The sequence below is a fragment of the Rhinoderma darwinii genome, chromosome 3, assembly GCF_050947455.1.
Source record: "Rhinoderma darwinii isolate aRhiDar2 chromosome 3, aRhiDar2.hap1, whole genome shotgun sequence".
Lineage (NCBI taxonomy): Eukaryota > Metazoa > Chordata > Amphibia > Anura > Rhinodermatidae > Rhinoderma > Rhinoderma darwinii.
The window spans coordinates 385,541,796-385,565,120 of NC_134689.1; the positions used below are offsets into that span (position 1 = coordinate 385,541,796).

Sequence of the window (23,325 nt, forward strand, 5' to 3'; positions counted from 1 at the left end):
CACTCCAGCTGTTGTGAAGCTACAACTCCCAGCATGCCCCGACAACCAAAGGCTTTATTGATCCAGCCAAAGGCGGTCAGGGCATGATGGAAATTGTAGTTTCACAACAGCTGGAGCGCCGAAGGGTGCTGAGCAATAACAGCGGAAGAAGAAAATAAAAATACATAAAACAAATATTACCGGTCCCCTCGCAATTCAAGCATGTGTAACTGTTGCAACGTAGCAGCAATGTCCTGAGGGCAAATGCCAGTCAGTTTGGTAAGTTTATTGACGCTCAGCTGTCGCTCCCGGTTGTGATGAAGACACTCCAACACCACGCTCTTCCAGTAAGCCATGTAAGACAGGCGGCCCAGATCAGACAGTGGCTTCTCCGGAGACCCGGCTTGGCCTTCCCGTTTAGACAGAAGGTAACCTTAAAGGGCAGCAAAGAAAGACCAGATTAATGAGGAAGAAGCCGCCGGGGCAGAAAGAAAGGCGCTCGATATCTGCATGTCAACAGCATTAATGGCTGCTTCTAGAATTTCTTCCACTTTTGTCTTTTGGTAGAAGGATGTGCTAGTGTCACTTCTATCTTTGGAGCAGACATTGCTCGCTCTACTCACTGAAGTCTATGAGGAAGCGGCCGTATCCTTTTCTCTGGTATTGGGGAAGGATCATGATGCAGGACACGTTGTACTTTTGCTGGCAGTGCTTCTCCTGAGGAGAAAAGGAGAGGGACAAAGCAACGTTACAGCAGACCACAATCAGCCCTCCAGTTTACAGGCCCTACAGAAAGGGAGAAGCCAAAAACAGCCCCCACAATCCCCCTACTAAAGGCAGATGTTCTATACAGTAGAAAAAGCTCCCAACGTATATGTTAAACATGTCATTTGTCACTAAAGGGTCCCATTTTTAAGGGGGGGGGGGGGGATATCATGCAGTAGTTTTTTTTTATTGGATACCGCGGTATGGAATAGCGTCGTTTACTACGCTATTCTATAGCCTTTTTTTGTGGTATACTGACATACTGTCCTTTTGCCTCTCTGGGCAAATGTAAACCTATGGACACACTGAACGTGTACGTTGAGAGCTTTCCCTGCAGGCCCGCTAACACGTACACCACAAACATGATGTGAACAGAGCCTAAAATGTGCAAAACACCAAAACTAAACAAATCATCAATTCCAGACTGCCATAAATACTTACAGCATACTACCATAAATAAGAGAGAAACATGATAGGTGATGGGGTCTTCCTGCCAAAGACATTAATAGCAGGACTGATGGGTGGGTGGGTGGGGGGGGGGGGGGGGGTCTGCTGACCCCCGTTTTGCATTACAAGTTAAGGCCCTTTTTACACGTGCCAGTGATCGGGCAAACGAGCGTTCAATATGAACGCTTGTTGCCAATAGCCCTGTGCAAACGCTCGCTCATTGCCTGATCTTAGCTTATGCAGCATTTAATATTATCGTAGTCGGCAGCACATCTCCCGGTGTAAATAGGTAGATATGCTGCCGACATGATGGAAATGTATGGGGACGAGGGATCGCAGTAACGATTGCTTGTCCCCATGCGTAACCAATCACAGCTTCTTGTGAAAGGAGCAAACGAGCAATGATCATTTTGATGGGCCATATTTGTTGGTCTAGAAGGACCCTTAGTCTGGGGGGGGGGGGGGGGTGATTAGGTGTAGTAGATGCCAAGGAGATTTGGTACTGCCATGATCACCGTTCTCAAAATGTTCTTGGTCATCTCGCCACATCTTCCCCTCCTCATTGTGGCCACTGCCATCTAGAATGGGCCACACAATAGAGTTTAGACGCGCCGTAAGGGTCTTTGGTTGGAATATCACTTTAACTCATCAACATTGTGATCACTTGTAGGCTTTTTAACCTCCTTTGTTCACCATCTTTCCTCGTTCAGTGGACTAAACGCTCCAGGTATAAATTGTTGTATCGATTAACTATTAACTATTCACCTTCCAAAACATGCTCCCTTTATATGTCCCTCAAGGTCCCCTAGGATGACAATCCTACACATTATGACGAGATCTGGAGAGATAATTAACAATCTGAATGCAATTCACTACAGAGCAGGGGGGGGCTCTATACCTCCCGAGCTTCAGGGCCCGCAGATTTGATGGCAGCTTGTAGTCGCAGGATCTGTAGATACCTTCAGGCAGGCTGCCATAAAATGTCCGTAAAGTGAAGACTCCAGGAAATAAAATCCAGAATCTACAAGTTGACTAATTCCTAAAAACATTCTCCAGCAAAGTATATGAAGGGAATGGCTGTATGAGCGATTTCCTAACTTGGAGATGCTGTAGGTTTAGCGGAGTCTCAGAAGAATAAAGCACAGAAAGGACTTGATTATGTGTTGCATTAGCGAATACCCAAATCATACACGGAAACCTCAATGGATGTACGTGGATGAACAGGCAGCCGTTTACAGGAACATTGTCGCCATTCACAGGATTATCCTGCCCCCATGTGGTAAAAGACGACATATTTTACACTTCTATGATGGGAGCGGCTATTAACGTTCAGATTAACAGACAATTGCAAGGCTATGTCATCAGCATTTGTAGAAATCCCCTTTTGGGGGCCTCGGGGAGTATGGGAGATTTTTTTATTTTTATATATTTTTTTTTATTTACCTGCCTAAAATAGCACAAAATGTAACAAAATCATTTTACAGTCAGGAATCCCTGGTTGCTTTAAGACAAGAAATCTACATTCTAAGTCCTCCTTCACATCTGCGTCTGAGGCTCTGTTAGAGGCCTTCGTTGCAGATCAGGCCGAGAACGCCATAAACAATATCACTGCATGCAGCGCTATTGTTTCCGTTAAAACCACGGACACCCTGATGGATACCGACAGAACCCATTCAAGTCAATGCGTTCCGTTAGGCGCCGGTGGTGTCCGTGGCGAAACAGAACTTCCTCTTCCGTTTTACCCTTGATCTCCTCCTCTGACCGAGCAGAACAATGGAAAGCAGTGACGCAGGTGTGAACTCAGCCTTAAAAGGGGGATTTTCGGGACTAAAACACTAATGGCCTATCTATTTTAGCTCAAGGGTTGCCAGCTAGTTTTTATATTCCTACACCCTGGTCGGGATACAAGCAGTTATCTAAACAGTCAGCAATACAATGCAGTAAGTTTACCTGCAGTCCTATGCAAAACCAAAGAGAACACATAGTGATATCACTGTTAGCTGTGCCAAATGACAAACTCAGCTCTGCTACATCTGTACATTTAAAGTCACAGCATGCCAACCTTGAAAACCTGCTCAATAGAAAGACATCAATAACATGCACTGAACTTTTCATTCTGACATAATAGGGGTCGTTTGACGACCCCAGCACTGTAAACATCCTGTTAAATAGCTTTCTTCCGAGCAGCCATAGTGGGAAAAACTAAAACGTAAACCACAAAGCAATGACAATAATCATCTATACATAGTACATTTCCATAAAGCAATGCTGCAGATGTGGACTTCTACACCCACATTCAGTATAAGTAAACTCCTATAGAAGCTCAGGATCACGGGGGAAGGTTTTAGGTGTGGTCTACAGAAGAGCCAACATCGATAAGATCTAAAAAGGTCACGGTGACACAACCATATTGTCACGAGCAAACGTCGCTGTTCCTGGTTGGCGTGCCGTATGGAATAAACGACACTATAGTGTAACCTACTTCTACGAATCAGAGCTCCAACACTCCAGAGAAAGGTGCCGAGAACTCACCTTGGAGAAATATCCAACCAGATGACAACCTTTAGCATCATTCTGCGTTAGCACGTAGAAAAGGAAGGGTTCGACGTCGTAATAAAGGGTCTTGTGGTCCAGGAAGAGCTTGGCCAGAAGGCAGAGATTTTGGCAGTAGATCGTGCTCACTTTTCCATCCACCTGAAGACAAAGAATTGTATTACATTTGACTCTTACTGTATTTACAGAATATTGCACCCAAATATAATCCCCCCCCCCCCCCAACCATATACACTGTCAGTGGTTATTTGGGGGTAGGGGGTAGCAGACAATACGGACTGATAAGACATCTATGCACAAACGTGGGGAAAACTCCTTTAAAGAGGGTGCTTTGTAAAGTAGATTAGATACTCAGCTCATCCTCCTATCCTAAACCGGATTCCTCATGTATTGCCAGGCGGCCATTCGCTGAATGACTTAAGTCGGTCCGTAAAGGTTGTCGTTGTGAACGACAAACGCCATAAGTTTAAAAGACAAATCGCCAACCGATCTCTGCCGTGATCTGGACTTCTAATCGATGGGATGCGAACTGTCGTATTGCAGGAACGACCTTACAACAGATTAACCTTCCCACGGATATCAGTCTTAGGTCAGTGTCTGAACACTGGTTCGTGTCATGAAAAGACGTCGACAGTCAGGAAAAAATGGTCTAAATTATCCTTTTCAGCCTACGAAAATCTCTAGTGCCTGGCAAGTTCAAGAATGTGCCACCAACTGAAACCCAGAGACAACCTCATAAAACCTGAAAAGGAGCAAAAGCCTTAATATGACCAAATGACAGAGCGCACATAACAGCGGTGTCTTTGCTTAAGGCTACATTCACACGAGCGTGCCAGATTTATGCGCGTAAAAACCGCGCGTGAATCTGATCCGTATGCGTTGCGTTATTACATCTGTGCTTTGCGAGTAACATATGTTTTTGAAGCACTCGCAAAGCACTTTTTTTTTTAATGGAATTGATGAGTAAATCACGCACAGCACATGGATGTGCATCCGTATTCTGTGCGTGGTTTTCACGCACCCATTGACTTTAATGGGCGCGTTGGTGCGTGAAAACGCACCAATATAGGACATGCAGCGAGTTTCACGCGGCGGACTCACTGCGCGAAAACTCACTGCATGTGTGAATGGCCCCATTGAAATCAATGGGTCCGTGTGCTGCGCGTGATTTCCATGCACAGCACACGGACGAGATTCCCGTTCGTGTGAATGGAGCCTTAGACAAAGCGGACAAATGTGATAAAAGATAAAATTGTTCAAAAGACAATATGATTGGAGTGCACGGTAGAAGACAACAACAAGTATAGTAAACATGATAAAGAACCCGAGCGCCATTATATTCCACAACATGATTTACCTCAAAGACGGAGAGGTTATCCCTGCGGTAGATTTCGTTGGCGGGCGGATGGAACCAGCCACATTTTTTCTTGTGCTGCTGTAGCATGGTTTGACTTTTCATGTAACGGAGGCAAAATTCACACAGGTACAACTTGGGAAGCCTGAAAGGGTAATAAAAGCGTAGAGTATTGAATAGTGCAAACTTTAAAGGGTGCAATTATCGGGCAACACAAATGAATGAGGGGCCAATAGTCGGATGCTCCAGCTGGTCGTTTTTGAGGTTCTGACCATATAATAACACAGTGTTTAATTTTTCTAGCTGCAGCCAAGTATACTGGACTGGTAATAACTCTTACACTCGTCCATTAGAAACACAAAAAAACAAAAAAGTGTTTGATCTGTAACAAGGAAGATGTCATTCCGAGGTAGAACACCATCTATAAGCAGCTAAGTTGTATTCACCTTGTATACTCCTGTGGATATGGAGAAGAGTACCACGTCTGAATTTCATATTTTCCAAATTCTATGACCGCTGGGCAGCGAACCTGTGGGTCAGGGGGGCCGTTGACACCAACTTTCTGCAGGAAAAAAAAAAAAAAAAACAATTCAGAAACTGAAACAAAACACAACTCATTACACATGGACATACCCAGTCACTGTAAATACTCCAAAGTGAAGCTGCACTTCTATATATATGAATTCAGTATTCCACGTCGTTTACTTTGCTTGTAAATGTGTTTTCGACATGAATTCCGCCCGGCTTGCAGCACTGAGAATAATCATGCGTCATCTGTATCACAGCCATAGCAGAAGATGAAGAGACTTCACTAACCTGAATACGGACTCTTCTGCCCAAACCTTCCTCCAGCTGAATGCCCAGGGTCAGTTTGTTTCCCGGACTCCAGTAGAGCTGCTTACACATGGCTCTGTAAATGTGAACGTGGGGTCGGGGGCACCGGAGTCGCTTTCACTCTCCTCCCCTTTTTTAGTTCTCTGATCCTCACACTTGTTTGTTTCTTTCCTTCCCCCGGGCACTCTCCACCCTGCTCCCTCCCCTACCAGCTTGTGCCTAGGTGACAGCAGTACTGCATTCTCCTGTGTGTAGAACCACAGCTGCGATCAGCCGCGGGGACACTTCAGTTAACCAACTGGATCCCAGGAAAGTGACCAAGTGCCCGGAGAACACTATAGCCGTCAACCGGACACGCTGGGAGTTATATACAAGAACTAGAAACTACAAAAAGATAACCGGCAGGTATCCGGTGAATAGAAGAGTTTACATTTAAAGCTTCACGCAGACGAAGCGCGATAATTCTAGAACCCGGTTCACACTGCACAGTACGGATAGCGCGACATGAACACAGCCACCATATCATACCGTTCCTCTGTTATTGCTCCTAGAAATGAATGAATTGACAACTGGGTGTTACCAGTTTGGGGGGGGGGCGTGTCCCTACACAGACTAGCAAAGTCCAATCAGAACGGATAGCCAGACTGTAGGAACACACCCGCTTGACAAGGGGAATGATAGCACCCAGATGTCAATTCATAAAATTTCAAGGAGGCATAACTGAGGGACGGCACAACACAGAGTTCTAAGAAAAGATGCTCCAGAATTGTTATTTCATGGGGAATACAAGTGTTTACCAAAATAGACATGTCAGGAGAGGTGACAGGGTCTCTTTTGGGGGCAAGAAGAAATCCCTAACACCAGGGAGAAGTTGAATTTTCAATCATTGTCCAGTTACACTTTAACATCGATACCAAAAAGTACTGACATACAAGCACATGATCCGGGGATTGTATAGGATTAGAAGAACACGGCTGCTTTCTTCCAGTAACAGCACCACGCCTGTCCATGGGTTGTCTTTGGTATTGCACCGCAGATCCATTAAAATAAAAGGGGCTGAGCTGCAATATTACACACAACCTGCCGACTGGTGCGGTTATTGGAAGAAAGAACCTATGGTTTTTTTAATCCTGGACAACCCCTTTTGATAGGTACTTAGGGCAGAACAGTGACTCAGTGAGATAGAGAAATGACATTGTGAACCCCATTGGGGACAGGGACCGACAGAAGCGATGACCTTTTCTCTACAGAGCTGTGGAATTTGCGAGCGCTATGTAAGCTACAGGAAATAAAATAGATAACCAGATTCGCTGCAGATCAGAACCGCATGCAAATTCCACTTCTAACGTTAAAATATAAAACTAAAAGCCCCGGAACTCAGTTTTTACAAAACCATCTAATAGCGTAGGGGGGGGGGGGGGGGAGTCAAAACTGATAAAAGGGCAACATGTTCCAAAGTCTACATAGGAAGTAGACAGCACAACATCATGCCATCCTACCATGCACAATGCTGTACCAAGCCCTTACCTGCAGTGCCTGCTGCTGGATGTCTTCAAAGAGTTCCATTTCTTTTTCTGAAACCATTCCTAGCCGATCCTCCCCATCGCCTTTGATATCCCAACCGTCCTGATTGTCTGATTAAAAAAATTTAATAAATAAATGTCTATTTCTTTATATATCTGCGGTGCCATTTTTCAGAGCTCTCAAACACCTGCATAGACATAGTGGGGAATTAACCCCTTGATGACCAGATCTGAAAAGGCCTTCATGACGGCTACATTTTTTTTCATTTTTGCCTTTCAGCAGCCATAACTTTATTGTTTTCTGAAAATAGCATTTTTTTTTTTCTGTTTGTGGCTGGAATTTTTTTTTTACTGTGTTTTTACGGCGTTTATAGGAAAAAGGGGTTCTCTTCATATATTTATTTTTAATCTGTTTCGTTTTCACACTAATTCTTCAGGTTATTACGGTTGTGTAGATAACCCAATATATGCAGGTTTTTTGTTTTTATGTAATGAATGGGCAATAAAATATATAATTTTTTGGCCATTTTTTTTATTAGATTCTTTTTTTTATTTTTTTATTTACAAGTTTATTTTTTACTTCTACTATATTAGCATACTCCTGTATACCAATACATTACACTGTGTCACTTTGAACACACAGTGTGCCCTAACAGCAGGCACACTAAACAGACAGTCCTTTCTAGGACCCCAGGGCTGACTGCAGAGAGTTCCCAGAGTCTATCCAGTCTCCGGTTTTCCATTGACGCGATTGAAGAGTCACGGACTGCGGCATGATCAAATGGGTAAACAGACGGGGATGGAATGTTCTCCGATCCCAGCTGTATTCAGGAGGCTGCTCTAAGAGAATGAGCGCTCATCAGCCTCTTCTAAAGCAACGCCAAAACGTCGCTGTAGACTCTGTACCCCCGCCGTCTAACGTCAAAAGAAAAAGTGGGCAGTCGGGGGACTGCTCCTAACATGTCTATTAACTTGTATTCCCCATGAAATAACAATTCTGGAGCATCTTTTCTTAAAACTTTACATTGTGCCATTCCTCGGTTATTCCTCCTGGAAATGCATAAATAAATTGACATCTGGGTGTTACCACTCCCCCTGTCAAAGGGGCGTGTCCCTACACAGTCTCACTCTGTCAGCACTGATTGGACATGGTCAGTCTGTGAAGGGACCCATCCCGGTAACCCCCAATTATTAATTTATACATTTCTGAGAGCAATAAGAGGAACGGCACCACATAAGAGTTTTGAGAAAATATGCCCCAGAATTGTTGTTATTTCATGGGGAATACAATTATTTACTAAAACAGACATGTCAGGAGAGCTGTCAGGTTCTCTTTAAAATGGAGAACACTTCTTAATAGATTTGGCGCAGCTTGGACTGTCCCAAGGACAGAAATTGAAATCTGACTGCTATGAGCCGACGTAGATTTGCAATATAACATGCACCAAACTATCTGTACTTAATAAATCTGCCCCATTTTTCAAAAGTGGCGAGATGGGAAAAATTTGGCGCAAATATGGCATGCACCAAAATGTGCAACTTTTTTAATCCACTGAAGTGGCATACCCACATATAAGGGCTATGTAAAGACACATTCACACTGAAATTAAAATCAAGCAACATTCCAAATAGTTGTCATCACAAATGTCCTACCATTTTGATGCTGTAGAGTCTGTAAATCATGGAGAGTTTGTGTCCTGCAATTTCTGTCAAAAATCCGTCAGTTCACCGCTCCTGAGAAGCTGACATTATATATTCTTCCCCTCCCTTCTCTCAGTGTTTGAGATGACAGCGGCAGAAACATTTCTGGAGGTTGTACATGGCAGATCAAAGTGTGGAGAGGTTGGAAAGAATCTGACAGACTGATCTGAACTCCTAGAAGACTTGAATGCTTTCCCACCTCACCACACTCTGATCCGCCGGGTACAACCTCCTCCCTGCTGCTCTCTAATTTGAAGGGCACCAGCTATCTACAGGATTTACACAAACTCTACAGGAGCAAAAAAGGTGGAACATTGTGAAAGAAGATGTAGAGAGCAACGTAATTTTGCATTTAGGAAGCAAATGAACAAAAGAAGAAGAAAAAAAAAAAAAAGTCAGCGCAAAGTTATCCACAGCCTTTAAATGATAAACTCTCGCCTGCCACCACTAGAAGGAGCTTTAGGGGCTTAGCGCATACATCCTATTAGTGACTTCAATGTATGACAGTATGCAGTAAGCTCCCTCTAGTGGTGGCTGAAGGTAGCGAGTAGCCTATCTTTTTAACTATGTATAAGTAGGGGATTTGGAGCTCTGTACCAGAAAAATGGAGCTCAAGCGGCTATAAAATATATTAAAACTATTTGGAGACAAAAAAAAAAAATCAAAAAAAAAATCCAGGTTGAACATTCATTTTAACTTTAGAAAGAAACCGATACCTGGGACTGCACATAACATACAATGAATGGCCACTTTATAACCCATTTGGATCGGATAGCTTATCATAGTTGCCGCTAAAGTGTCCTTCTGCCACGAAGGGATAAACTTGGTCAGCCACAAGGCGTAGGTAAGCCCTACTGTCCAAATGTCCATCCACAGGAATCAGAGGACCCAGGATGTGCCAAGAAAACATTCCCCACCCCATTACTCCACAAGCCTGACCTGTTCACACCTGACAGGAAGGGTTCATCAATTCTTCTGACCCTCCCATCAGTACGGTGCCACAGAAACCTCCTGGTCAGATCAATCCAGATGTCTTTCCACTGCTCAGTTATACCATTTTTGTACTTTTTTTGCCAACTGCAATCTTTCCTTAGACAGCAAAGGCACTCAAACTGGTCGCCTGCTGTTCTAGCCCATCCGTGCTAAGGACCATCGAGTTGTGACGGAGAACCGCGTTGGATTTGGCTACAATTTGCTTGACTGTGCGCCACCTGTTCATCAGAACGATTCGTGACATCCTCCTCGGATTCCTTTAGTGAACATCCACAGGATCCCCTTTCGCTGGATGTTTTTCCTCGATCGCCCTATTCTTGGTTTACTCAACATCATTGCATGAAAAAAAAGCCCACAAGGTTGTCGGTTTTTTAAACACTGGCCCCGGCTAGTCTAGCAGCGATGACCATACCTCGTTCAAAGTCGCTCAGTTCGCACAATTTTCCAATTTTTGTGTGGATTCACCCAAACGGATCCACAAGAAACTTGCGCGCTTAATTTTTGACTGCACTCCATGGTGACAGATCTAATTTCCATACCAGGAAACTTCAATCCTGAAAGGGCAGGTGTCTCTAATAAAGTGGCCATTCAGTGTACCTTTCACCTCTGTAGACGAGAGTTCTCAAATATATAGTTCACACTATTGTCCTGCATATTCTTGTATTATGACCCCACGTGTAATAGCAGACTTTCCCACTTCTTACCCCAATCTGACTGTCCAGACTTGCGTGGCCCTCTTTTGCGTGACCGCTGTAATGAATAGTCCAACGCCTCTGCTCGTGCCTTCCGCCCATCAGGAGAGGGAGTAAAGAACTTGGTCAGCCCATCGATAAGACCTTTTGTCTTCTTGTTGAAAGGAACAGCAGAGCCGCAGCCACGCGAGGGATCGGAGCTCCTACCATCCTCCTCCGATGACGAGGACGTACACGACGACAACTTACGCCTCCTTCCTCGGCCTTGACTGCCGCGGCCTTTTCCAAAAGGGACTTTAGTCCTGTAAAGTACATGAGCAGGTCAATGACACAATGGTCTACAGAGACCAACCCCTCTGCCTCTGGAGTGTAGCGAAGGACACTTACGTTGCACTCTGCTTCTTTAAACGATTCTTAGGGCGCCCGATGGGATTAGTGTAACGTCTGCGGATCTGCGCAGCCTTCTTGTGAAGTAACTTTCTACCTTTTTTCCGAGGTCGACAGATTTGACATATCCACATGCCTGGGACAGAAGAACAGACGAGAGGGTGGTTTAGGAAATGATGAATACCAGCAATGTAGGGGGCAAATTCAACAGGACAAAGGAGTAACTTTAAAGGGGTTGTCCAGTACTAGAATGACATGGCTGCTTTCTTCCAAAAACAGCGCCACACCGGTCCATAGGTTGTGTCTGGTATTGCAGTCTAGCTCCATTCACTTCACTGAACCCAAGCTGTAATACCAGTCAAAACCCATTGACAAGTGGGGAGCTGTTGTTGGAAGAAAGCTACCATGTTTTTCTAATCCTGGACAACCCCTTTAACCCCTTCAGGACTGAGCCTGTTTGGGTCTTCAGGACGAAGCCGATTTTTCAAATCGGACATGTGTCACTTTATGTGGTAATAACTCCGGAATGCTTTTGCCTATCCAAGCGATTCTAAGATTGTTTTCTCGTGACATATTGTACTTTGTTAGGGAAAAAATTTGGTCGATAAATTCAATATTTATTTGTAAAAAACACCAAGACTTAGAGAAAATTAGCAAAAATTTGCATTTTTCTAAATTTAAATGTATCTACTTGTAAAACAGATGGTAATACCACACAAAATAGTTACTAATTAACATCCCCCATATGTCTACTTTAGATTTGCATCATTTTTTGAACATTCTTTTATTTTTCTATGACCTCACAAGGTTTAGAACTTTAGAAGCAATTTCTCACATTTTCAAGAAAATTTCAAAAGGCTATTTTTTCAGGGGGCAGTTCAGTCTGAGGTGGCTTTGAGGGCCTTCTATATTAGAAAATCCCCAGAAGTCACCCCATTTTAAAAACTTCACCCCTCAAAGTATTCAAAACAGCATTCAGAAAGTGTTTTAACCCTTTAGGAGTTTCACAGGAATGAAAGCAAAGTAGAGGTGAAATTTACAAATTTTTTTTTTTTTTTTCGAAAATTAATTTGTAATACATTTTTTCTGTAACACAGAAGGTTTTACCAGAGAAACGAACTCAATACTTATTGCCCAGATTCTGCAGTTTTTAGAAATATCCCACACGTGGCTCTAGTGTGATAATGGACTGAAACGCCGGCCTCAGAAGCAAAAGGAGCATCCAGTGGATTTTGGGGCCTCCTTTTTTTAGAATATATTTTAGGCACCATGTCAGGTTTGAATAGGTCTTGTGGTACCAAAACAGTCCCCCCAAAAGTGACCCCATTTTGGAAACTATACCCCTCAAGGAATTTATCTATGGCTATAGTTAGCATTTTGAGAGCACAGTTTTTTTTGCTAAATTTATTTTAATTAGTATATGAAGATGAAAATCTACTTTTTTGAGAAAAAACGTAAAAATTTAAATTTTTTTTACAATGAATAACGTAGAAAAAAACACCCCAACATATGTAAAGCAATTTCTTCTGATTATAGCAATACCCCATATGTTGTAATAAACTGCTGTTTGGACGCACAGCAGGGCTCAGAAGAGAAGGAGCACCATTTGGATTTTGGATTTCTGATTTTGCTGGAATAGTTTTCAGTGCCGTGTCACGTTTGCAATGCACTGGAGGGAACAAAATAGTGGAAACCCCCCTAGAGTGACCCCATTTTGGAAACTACACCCCTCAAGGAATTTTTCTAGGGGTAAAGTTAGCATTTTGACCCCACAGTTGTTTTGCTGAAGTCATTGGAATTAGTCTGTAAAGGTGAAAATCTACTTTTTTTTCTGTAAGAACTTAGACATTTTTAATTTTTACAAGGAATAAAGGAGAAAAGGCTCCCCAGCATTTGTAAAACAAGTTCTCCTGATTACGTAAATACCACATATGTGGTAATAAACTGCTGTTTGGACCCACACCGGGGCTTAGAAGGGAAGGGGCACCATTTGGCCTTTGGAGCACAAATTTAGCTGGAATAGTTTTTGGGTGTCATGTCGAATTTGCAAAGCCCCCGAGGGACCGAAACAGTGGAAACCCCCCCAAAAGTAACCCCATTTGGGAAACTACACCACTTAAAGAGGCTCTGTCACCAGATTCTCAAATCCCTATCTCCTATTGCATGTGATCGGCGCTGCAATGTAGATAACAGTAACGTTTTGTTTTTTTTTAAAACGTTCATTTTTGGCCAAGTTATGACCATTTTTATATTTATGCAAATGAGGTTTGAAATGGACAACTGGGCGTGTATTGTGTTTTTAACTGGGCGTGTTTATGTGTATGACGCTGACCAATCCGTGACCAGTCAGCGTCATACACTCCTCAACATCTGCACGCTCCTCTCCTGAAATATTCTGTGCTGCTGTGAACTCTGCTCTTACCATTACGTAGCTCTCAGTCTGTTACCTCTCCTCAACACCTTCACATGATTGGCAAGTCACCACCCCGCACAAGATCTGCACGCTCCTCTCCTGAAATACTCTGTGCTGCCTTAAACTCTCGACAGGTCAGGATCCTGTTTTTTTTTTTTTTTAAATGCTGCTGGGGAACCCGCTCGATCCACTATATAATGCTGCGCCTCCATCCTCTTCTGCCCCAGTCACTTATTCCCAAGCACTGTAAACTTTCAGATTGGTTGCGCTTGTTTATCTCACTTATAACTTTTATTTTTACAGTTTTTTTAAAACATTTTTAATCTTTTTTTTTACTTTTTTCACTTGTCCCACTAGGGGACACTTAGACTTGCAGCTCTGATCGCTGCTGGAATACATTACACTACACACGTAGTGTAATGCATTCAAACTGTCAGTGTGACGTCACAGTGACAGGAAGCCTACGACGACCACCCTCCGGGTGGTCCTCATAGGCTTCTGTACATGGCAACCCGAAAGCCATTGTCTGGCATCCGGTTGCCATGGGTACGATCGCCAGCCCCCGTGATTTCACTGTTTAACTGTTAAAGCACAGACGTAACTGCACGACAAGGTGCGCGAACTTACTGCACACATTGACGTGCCGTTACGTCAAGGTGCGGGAAGGGGTTAAGCTCCTGGGTCTCTGGTGCCTTATGTGGCAGAGGGATCTTTGGGATACCAGAGCCCAGATGCGACTGCTACCTCTGCACCCCCTATAGCTTATGCCCGGGAATAGGTGTTCTTACCTTTCGGCATTCTTGTAAGAGGCGGCTCACAGCATTCCATGTGAAACCCTCGGTCGCACGAGTCACAGAATAGCATATTGTCCTTATTTATAAAAAAAAATAAAAATAATCAAGAACGTACAATACCATATCGATCCTATAAAACTTTACTTACACGCAGGGGGACAAGTTGTGCTTGTGGAGATCTACAACTCCTTTGGTCACATCTATACACAAAACCTTTACATTTATATTAATCTCAGCAGTAAAGTACGACCCCCTGAGAAGTTTTGTAGCAGCTCTTACCGATGTCCAAATTTGCAAACAATGACAACTTTTTTTTCCTCTCTTTTGCTTTTTAAACACAACGGCACAGATTACATAATACAGAAGAACTTACTGCATTTTTGCCTTGGTCGCGGCACGAACTGCAGGTCTTGCATTCGATACATTGCCAGCGCAGGGCTTTAACACGTACTGTAAGCTCTGGAGAGAACTTGAGACAGGACGGGTGACCTAAAAAGGACAGAAAAGAAACACAAGGCTCAGAGATCCAGCCACAATCTTATAAATGGTTATTAACGGACAAGATAGCTGGTTTTCCGATTTGGTTAAATCGGACGCTATGAGGCCAAGGGCTATTACGAGGATTTCAAATCTCCCCACAACCTGATCTGCTAGACGGCAGACTACATCCATCCGTTATTGTAAATTATTCCGGATTTATTTGTGCAGCCACATATCTTGTGATACATCAAGTTCCAAGGAACACTCGGGGGTAAACAAACAACACACTGATACCCGGTTATACCTAGCCCTGAGGTATCGGCGCATGACACAGAGTTCTAAAGTAAACCAAAGAGAGAATCCCTGTGTCACGCACCATCTCCTCAGGCCTTGCACCGGGCATAACACCGCCTATTAGATCAAGGCTATGTTCACTCTTGTTGTGGTATTCATCGCAGAAGCCACAACGCTCTGCAGGGTCCATCGTCCGAGGGATGCCACTGGCACCTGACAGACCCCCATGACTTACAATAAGGTCTGAAGGGGGGGGGGGGGGGATCCGGCATGGTGCTATTTTTTGTGTCAAAGTTGACGGAATCTGTGACGGAGGTCTCCAACACATTCGTGAACAGAGCCCTACCTTAAGGAACTTACACAATGTATACTGTGACATTCAGGCAGATGGGAAGCCAACGGAGGTACTCTGATCAACTAGGACCTAGCCTGTGGATGAGAAGACTAAGAGAAATGGTGCTGGCTATCCAGAAATAAGGTCGTTGTACTTCTAGCGATACTGTGTATAAAGTATCATCCTCAGCCAACATACACCCATCATTTACCACGTGTATTCTTTCTATCAGGAAGACTTGCTACGAAGCTGATGGAAACTGAACGGTGCATAAGGAGAAGTCGACGTATGTATATCTGTATATATGGCACTATTCTACTTAATCGCCATAGAAATCAGCCTATATACAATATATAATAGAATATTGCCGCTGTGAACGTTCATCACTAATCCACAAGATCCCCACCAATTGCTAGAACTGGAGATCCCCCTGTGCATGCTCCCCGACGCCCTATACAACTCTGGGAAATACGGCAACAGCGGAGGGCTCACCCACCAATCTAACATTGATCACCTACCCTGGGGATAGGTGGTAAATGTTCACAATTGGAATATCCCTTTAACCCTAGAAAGATCTAAGCGTCTTACTATTGCAGATACAATGTGGGGTTAAACCACTGGGACTTCTTGTTCCCTGGAGATCGGTGTCTTTTTCCAGAAAGCAGCACATTACCAAAGTGACAACTCTTTTCCTAGATTAGTGAGCCACCTAGTGGCAAAAATAGATTATAGCAGAGGAACTGTGAATATAGCAGAAAACGTAGAATTATTAAGATAAAATTTATCCTCTGAAATTTTTGAATGACCTAATAAGAGATTCTCAGTTAACAGAGCAGGGACGCCCTTCCCCTCTATTATTCTGCCTTGTAAATTCCCAAATCCCTGAGACTAAAGAGTGACAAAATTGACAAATTGAGTTGCCGTTTTGGAGTGCCAGTCCAAGGCCACGGTTGCCGCTTTCCTTCGTCATCTACAGAAGATGACGAGAGATCTCAATCCCTGGTGAAAGAACCAAGTATAGGACATGTTTTAATTTGACAAAATTTCAAATTAAAAAAAAAAGGTCCCAGGAATTACCATTGCAGTCAACCAATAGAAACCATGCAATTGTTTTGTTAAAGCAAGTTCCCGTACACGGGCAGTCGAAGGACAGTTTCAGCATCAGCCGCCAGTCGACCTCATAGAGTAACTGCATTTGCAGGAATGGGACCCCCTAAGACTTGCTTGATCACTCAAAATCCTTTCAGAAAAGACAGATTCTGAAACGGAGGTTTTATTCGAAAAATGACAGGACGTTACCAGCCCGGGATGTCAGACTTACCGCTGTTACCACAGTCTGCACATGATATGAGTTCCTCTGGTTTCTTGTCTCGATTATGCTCCTTTGTTCCCAAACAAAAACTGCATATTGGGATAGGCTCAGCGACTGGCTGGAGAAGACAAGGATAATACAATTGTTAGAGAAGTGAAATGCAATTCTTTAGGTGGAGCGCCACCTTATGGCAACATACACAAGAAGCTTAGATACAGTGGGATGCAATTTTAGCAGATGTAAAATAGTGTAACTACAAAGTAGCGTCCCTGTAGAGTATCCCGGCACCACAGCTCTATGCTTCCGCAGGATTTCTGCACATGCTCGTAGCTTTTAGAAGCGAAAAGCTCAAACATTGGTAAAAATGAAGGACGGCATTTATACATGGCAAACGCTGCTGTGAGCCGACTGTTACGATAGTCTTTACATGTAACCCGTCGTAATGATCACACCCATTGCACAATTATCTAGGCTCTAGAAAAATGCCTTCAGGTCAGGTCACTATTTCTGCGCTAAAAACAAGACCATACACCTAGCGGAACGGAAGGCTACGAATATATATATATATATATAAATAAAGCAACCTCGCAAATAGTCTTAGTTGAACATATCCAACCGTTTTCTGTACACAGCTCCTATGCAGAGCATGGTCTACATGGATACAGACCCTTGGTATATTGGTATATAGATACACATATACTTCCAATATTTATACACTATCTTTATACATTTCACAATCCTCTGTATCGGAGAAATATATACATTACTGCACCCAGCGCCGCGACACAATATGGCTGCTGCAATTGCTAAGGCCGAGTCACACGTTGTTTCCACATGTGAATAGTGGGAGATTTAATCCTTTTTAACAGTCGACACACTATATGAACAAAAGTATTGGGACAACCTCTTAATCGTTGAATCCAGGTGTTTTATTCAGTCCCATCGCCACCGGTGTATAAAATCCAGCACCTCGCCGTGCAGTCGCCTTTACAAACATTTGGGACAGAATGGGTCGTTGTAAAGAGAATTCCAGCGTGGTCGTGTAAAAACAGGTCACAGTGGTAACAAGTCGGTTCATGAAAGGTCTTCCCTCCGAGATGTTCCACCAACTGTGAGTGGTATTATTGTAAAGTTGAAGCGTTTCAGAGCAACTCAGCCGCCGAGTGGAGACCACGGAAAGTTAGAGAGTAGGGTCGCCGAGTGATGAGGCGCAAACTGCAGAATCCAAACCTCTTCTGGAATTAATATCCGCACAAAACCCGTGCCGGAGATTCATGACATGGGTTTCTATGGCGGAGAAGATGCATGCAAGTCTTACACCACCAAGCACAATGCCCAGCATCGGATGACGTGGTGTAAAGCAGCCGCCACTGGACTCTGGGGCAGAGGAAACGTGTTCTGTGGAGTGATGGATCACCTTCTCTATCTGCCAGTCTGATCGAGGAGTCTGGGTTTGGCGAATGCCAGGAGAACGTTACCTGCCTGACTGCATGGTGCCAGCTGTAAGGTTTGGTGGAGGAGGGATAATACTATGGGGATGTTTTTCAGGGGTCGGTCTTGGCCCTTTAGTTCTAGTGAAGGGAAATCTTAATGCTTCCACATACCAAGACATTTTGGGCAATTGTAGCCTTCAACTTTGTGGGAACAGTTTGGGGTCCGGTCCTTTTCTGTTCCAGCATGACTGTGCCCAGTGCAAAAGGTCCATAAAGACATGGTTGGGTGAGTCAAGGTGGAAGAACATGACTGGCCGCATAGAGTCCTGACCTCAACCCCATCCAACACCTTTGGGATAAACTAGAACGGAGAGGTGAGCCAGGACCCCTCCCCCAACATCAGTGTCTGACCTCACAAATACTCTTCCGGATGAATGGGCAAAAATTACCAGACACTCAAATCTTGTAGAAAAACTTCCCAGATTAGTGGCAGATGATTAGTTGTAAAAGGGAGACCAACTCAATATTAAGGTCTATGTCATAAAATCTCCTGTAGGTGTAGTGCGTAGGTGTCCCAATTCTTTTGTCCATATAACGTGAGACCAAATGACCAGTCAATGCGCGAAAGAAACCAGAGAGCAATAGCTTGCATATAGCCATATAAAATACGTTACACAGCTCAGCTGCCTCTCAACCACTGAACAAGAAGTGACGGCTGTACACATGCGGCTTCCAGCTAAAGGAGTGATCTCCAATCTGTACCTCTCCAACGCTTGCAAAACTACAACTCCCAGCATGACAGCTGCAGAGAGTTGTCGTTTTGTAAGATCTGCAGAGCCGCAGGTTGGAGATCACGGTACTACAGGATTCAGGTCGCCATGCTGAAAACTATGAAATCCTTGCATCTATGGTAGCAAAAAAATCTTCTCTGATCAATTGAAACCTGCAACGTTAAAGTCAACAAAACCTCATCCACATGGTCCTACTGGGGCATATGGACATCATTTAGGAGAGTCCCCTGGTTACGACCCCCTCAATGAGCCCAAGTCGCTAACAAACAACGCCTCTCATTATGGCACATTCAGGCCAGCCATAAATTTGAATGGCCAGCATGCAATACTAGATTACACCTGTAGGGGAATGCACACCTGGCTGGATCAACTTATAGAAGTAGAGAGAATATGGCAAATGCAGTTTTGCTAAATTCAATTGTAAACAGGCATCCAAGGGTGCAGTCCCATGCAATTTAAAGTGTTGTCACAAGAGGTGCCTCCTCCCAGCATCACTACACCACATTTTCCTAGATCACGCGTAAATTATAAATTACACCATGCCCTGCAAGCCCTCAATCCCATTACAAAATAATGCAAAATGTATAGCTTAGGAAAACCGTTTAATAGCTTACTACTTCGCTGAATTACTACCTCTGTGAGAACACGACAACCGTGAACCAGCAGAACAGGGAGTGTTATCATAGGGACATTGGACCTCAATTACAAAAAAGAGAGGAAAAGACCTTGGCCATAGTAGCCAGTTTATCCATACCCCTCTAAAATACACTGGGGGGGGGGGGGGGATGATGTAACAGGCAGATATGAATGCAAGCGTGTGGTCAATGATGTGGATGGCAGGATAGACAAGGCAGTTCAATCTTTCATCAGGATAATGCCCCTGCCACACTGAAAAAATTGTTTAGGAATGGTTAGAGGAACATGACAGTTCAAGGTGTGAATGGTTTCCAAATTCCCCAGATCTCAATCCGATCGATCATCTGTGGGATGTGCTGGAAAAAAAAGTCCGATCCATGGAGGCCGCACCTCACAGCTTACAGGACTTAAAGGATCTGCTGTGAACGTCCCGGTGTCCTATACCATAGAAAGTCTTCAGAAGTCTTATAGAGTCCACGTCCCGACAGGTCAGAGCTGCTTTGGTGGCACGAAGGCAACCTACACAATATTAGGCGGTGGCTTTTCTGTTCTAGCTAATCGGCGTATGCGCGACACTCCATCATCAGTATAATCGGCGTATGCGCGACACTCCATCATCAGTATAATCGGCGTATGCGCGACACTCCATCATCAGTATAATCGGCGTATGCGCGACACTCCATCAGCAGTATAATCGGCGTATGCGCGACACTCCATCAGCAGTATAATCGGCGTATGCGCGACACTCCATCAGCAGTATAATCGGCGTATGCGCGACACTCCATCAGCAGTATAATCGGCGTATGCGCGACACTCCATCAGCAGTATAATCGGCGTATGCGCGACACTCCATCAGCAGTATAATCGGCGTATGCGCGACACTCCATCAGCAGTATAATCGGCGTATGCGCGACACTCCATCAGCAGTATAATCGGCGTATGCGCGACACTCCATCAGCAGTATAATCGGCGTATGCGCGACACTCCATCAGCAGTATAATCGGCGTATGCGCGACACTCCATCAGCAGTATAATCGGCGTATGCGCGACACTCCATCAGCCGTATAATCGGCGTATGCGCGACACTCCATCATCCGTATAACCGGCGCATGCGCGACACTCCATTATCAGTATAACCGGCGCATGCGCGACACTCCATTATCAGTATAAATCGGCGCATGCGCGACACTCCATTATCAGTATAATCGGCGTATGCGCGACACTCCATTATCAGTATAATCGGCGTATGCGCGACACTCCATTATCAGTATAATCGGCGTATGCGCGACACTCCATTATCAGTATAATCGGCGTATGCGCGACACTCCATTATCAGTATAATCGGCGTATGCGCGACACTCCATTATCAGTATAATCGGCGTATGCGCGACACTCCATCATCAGTATAATTGGCGTATGCGCGACATTCCATTATCAGTATAATCAGCGTATGCGCGACACTCCATTATCAGTATAATCGGCGTATGCGCGACACTCCATTATCAGTATAATCGGCGTATGCGCGACACTCCATTATCAGTATAATCGGCGTATGCGCGACACTCCATATGCGCGACACCCCATTATCAGTATAATCGGCGTATGCGCGACACTCCATTATCAGTATAATCGGCGTATGCGCGACACTCCATCATCAGTATAATTGGCGTATGCGCGACATTCCATTATCCGTATAATCGGCGTATGCGCGACACTCCATTATCAGTATAATCGGCGTATGCGCGACACTCCATTATCAGTATAATCAGCGTATGCGCGACACTCCATTATCAGTATAATCAGCGTATGCGCGACACCCCATTATCAGTATAATCGGCGTATGCGCGACACTCCATCATCAGTATAATTGGCGTATGCGCGACATTCCATTATCAGTATAATCAGCGTATGCGCGACACCCCATTATCAGTATAATCGGCGTATGTGCGACACTCCATTATCAGTATAATCGGCGTATGCGCGACACTCCATTATCAGTATAATCGGCGCATGCGCGACACTCCATTATCAGTATAATCGGCGTATGCGCGACACTCCATTATCAGTATAATCGGCGTATGCGCGACACTCCATTATCAGTATAACTCGGCGCATGCGCGACACTCCATTATCAGTATAATCGGCGCATGCGCGACACTCCATTATCCGTATAATCGGCGTATGTATCCGGACGCAGCTTCATACACATTAGTACAGCACTTGTCTGGTTGAGGGTAAAGCTTCGCATGGACGTCCAGCTATAGCCTGTAAAACACACACTGCGTTTCCAATGCATCAAATTAATGGATATGAACAAAAGGAAAAAACAAAGAGCAGTATAACAATCCTGGATGAAATCGCAGAAACCAGGACAGGTCCAGGAGAGAAGCCCATCATTAGCAGCAATATTTCGCCTGGGTACAATGCTTCTTTAAGGGCTGGCCAGGCTCCCAGCTGTCCCCCACTCCCTGGTTAAGTGTCACCACACGCAGCAGATGTCCTCCATCTGCAGAGAGAAGAGGCGAGAACCCGAGCCAGGACTACGGGAATACGAGACGCTTGTTTATCAGCTGAGAGATCCCCCGACATCACACACTGATCTGTGTATGCTCATTTCATATACTCCCTATGGAGGGGACACTACTACATGAACTATGGGATTACTAATAGAGGGGTTAATAAGGCTTGGGGGTCTATGCATAGGATAAACAGGCACAAATCTGATACTCTTCACATCGCACATGATGGAAAAGTAGTCGGTGCTTCCATCCTTCCCTGCTCTCGAAGATGTGTCAGTAACCAATGGTGTTCTGGTTATGTCCTACAACAAAAGCTGCCATTATTTCTAACTCACCTGTCAATTAAAACAGAACCTCTCTTCATTGCACTGAAGCGTGCGTCTTACATGGGACTGCTGTAAGTACATAAACTCCTAATCATCAGTCTCCACTGCTTCAGCAAAGTCCTGCTCATTTCAATATCTTCAGTGATACTGGTGGGCTCGGACTCTTTATTGGTCTCCTTTGCCAACAGAGCAGTGAGGAAGCTTTCTGCTGCAGCATGCTCCCTCCCAACCAGACATAAGCCCCGTCCTTCTGTTGCTCACACGCTCTAGAAGAGGAGAACTCACTCCCCCAATTACAATATGAACATTTTGCTCAATTGAGAACCAAATTAGATGGGCTGTCTGGGCAAAAACGACAAACGTGACACGACCAAAGCCTTCATTGAACAATCCTTAGAACTCCCATCATGATCCTATAACTTGACACTCAGAAGTCACACTAGATACTGGAATTCCTATTAGCACTCATACAATTTCACAATAAAAGTCTCACTAATTCTTCTCACTTTACCTGCGCGTAATGCCCTAGCCTGTGATGACCAGCAGGGAATATGCAGAGGGGTCTCTCTTATCAGCGGCTATTCTTCAGTGCATTCGTCGGTGAAATCCACCAACAGCCTGGGCCAAAACAAACTAGGCCCGACGTTTCATACTGAGGGACACCAGATTACGGCCAGGATTTTCCTTCAGCCTTTGGCTTAAAAAACTGCATCAAAATAGTATGTGTGAATTTAGCCTATGTCTGGATTTTATCGGATACGCTCC

At 44.4% G+C, this 23,325-nt stretch overlaps 1 protein-coding gene across 1 annotated transcript in view; it reads right to left on the reverse strand.

The window, feature by feature from the left end:
* KAT6A (lysine acetyltransferase 6A) overlaps window positions 1-23,325 on the reverse strand; it is a 50,280-nt gene that overhangs the window by 11,344 nt on the left and 15,611 nt on the right. Inside the window, exons 3-13 of the mRNA XM_075858910.1 lie at window positions 16,865-16,973; window positions 14,809-14,924; window positions 14,430-14,511; window positions 11,229-11,364; window positions 10,854-11,143; window positions 7,460-7,566; window positions 5,545-5,660; window positions 5,102-5,243; window positions 3,724-3,885; window positions 603-696; window positions 181-412 (exon numbers count right to left, since the gene is read on the reverse strand). Coding sequence (XP_075715025.1) covers window positions 181-412; window positions 603-696; window positions 3,724-3,885; window positions 5,102-5,243; window positions 5,545-5,660; window positions 7,460-7,566; window positions 10,854-11,143; window positions 11,229-11,364; window positions 14,430-14,511; window positions 14,809-14,924; window positions 16,865-16,973 — 1,586 coding nt within the window. The remainder of the gene's footprint in view (window positions 1-180; window positions 413-602; window positions 697-3,723; window positions 3,886-5,101; window positions 5,244-5,544; window positions 5,661-7,459; window positions 7,567-10,853; window positions 11,144-11,228; window positions 11,365-14,429; window positions 14,512-14,808; window positions 14,925-16,864; window positions 16,974-23,325) is intronic.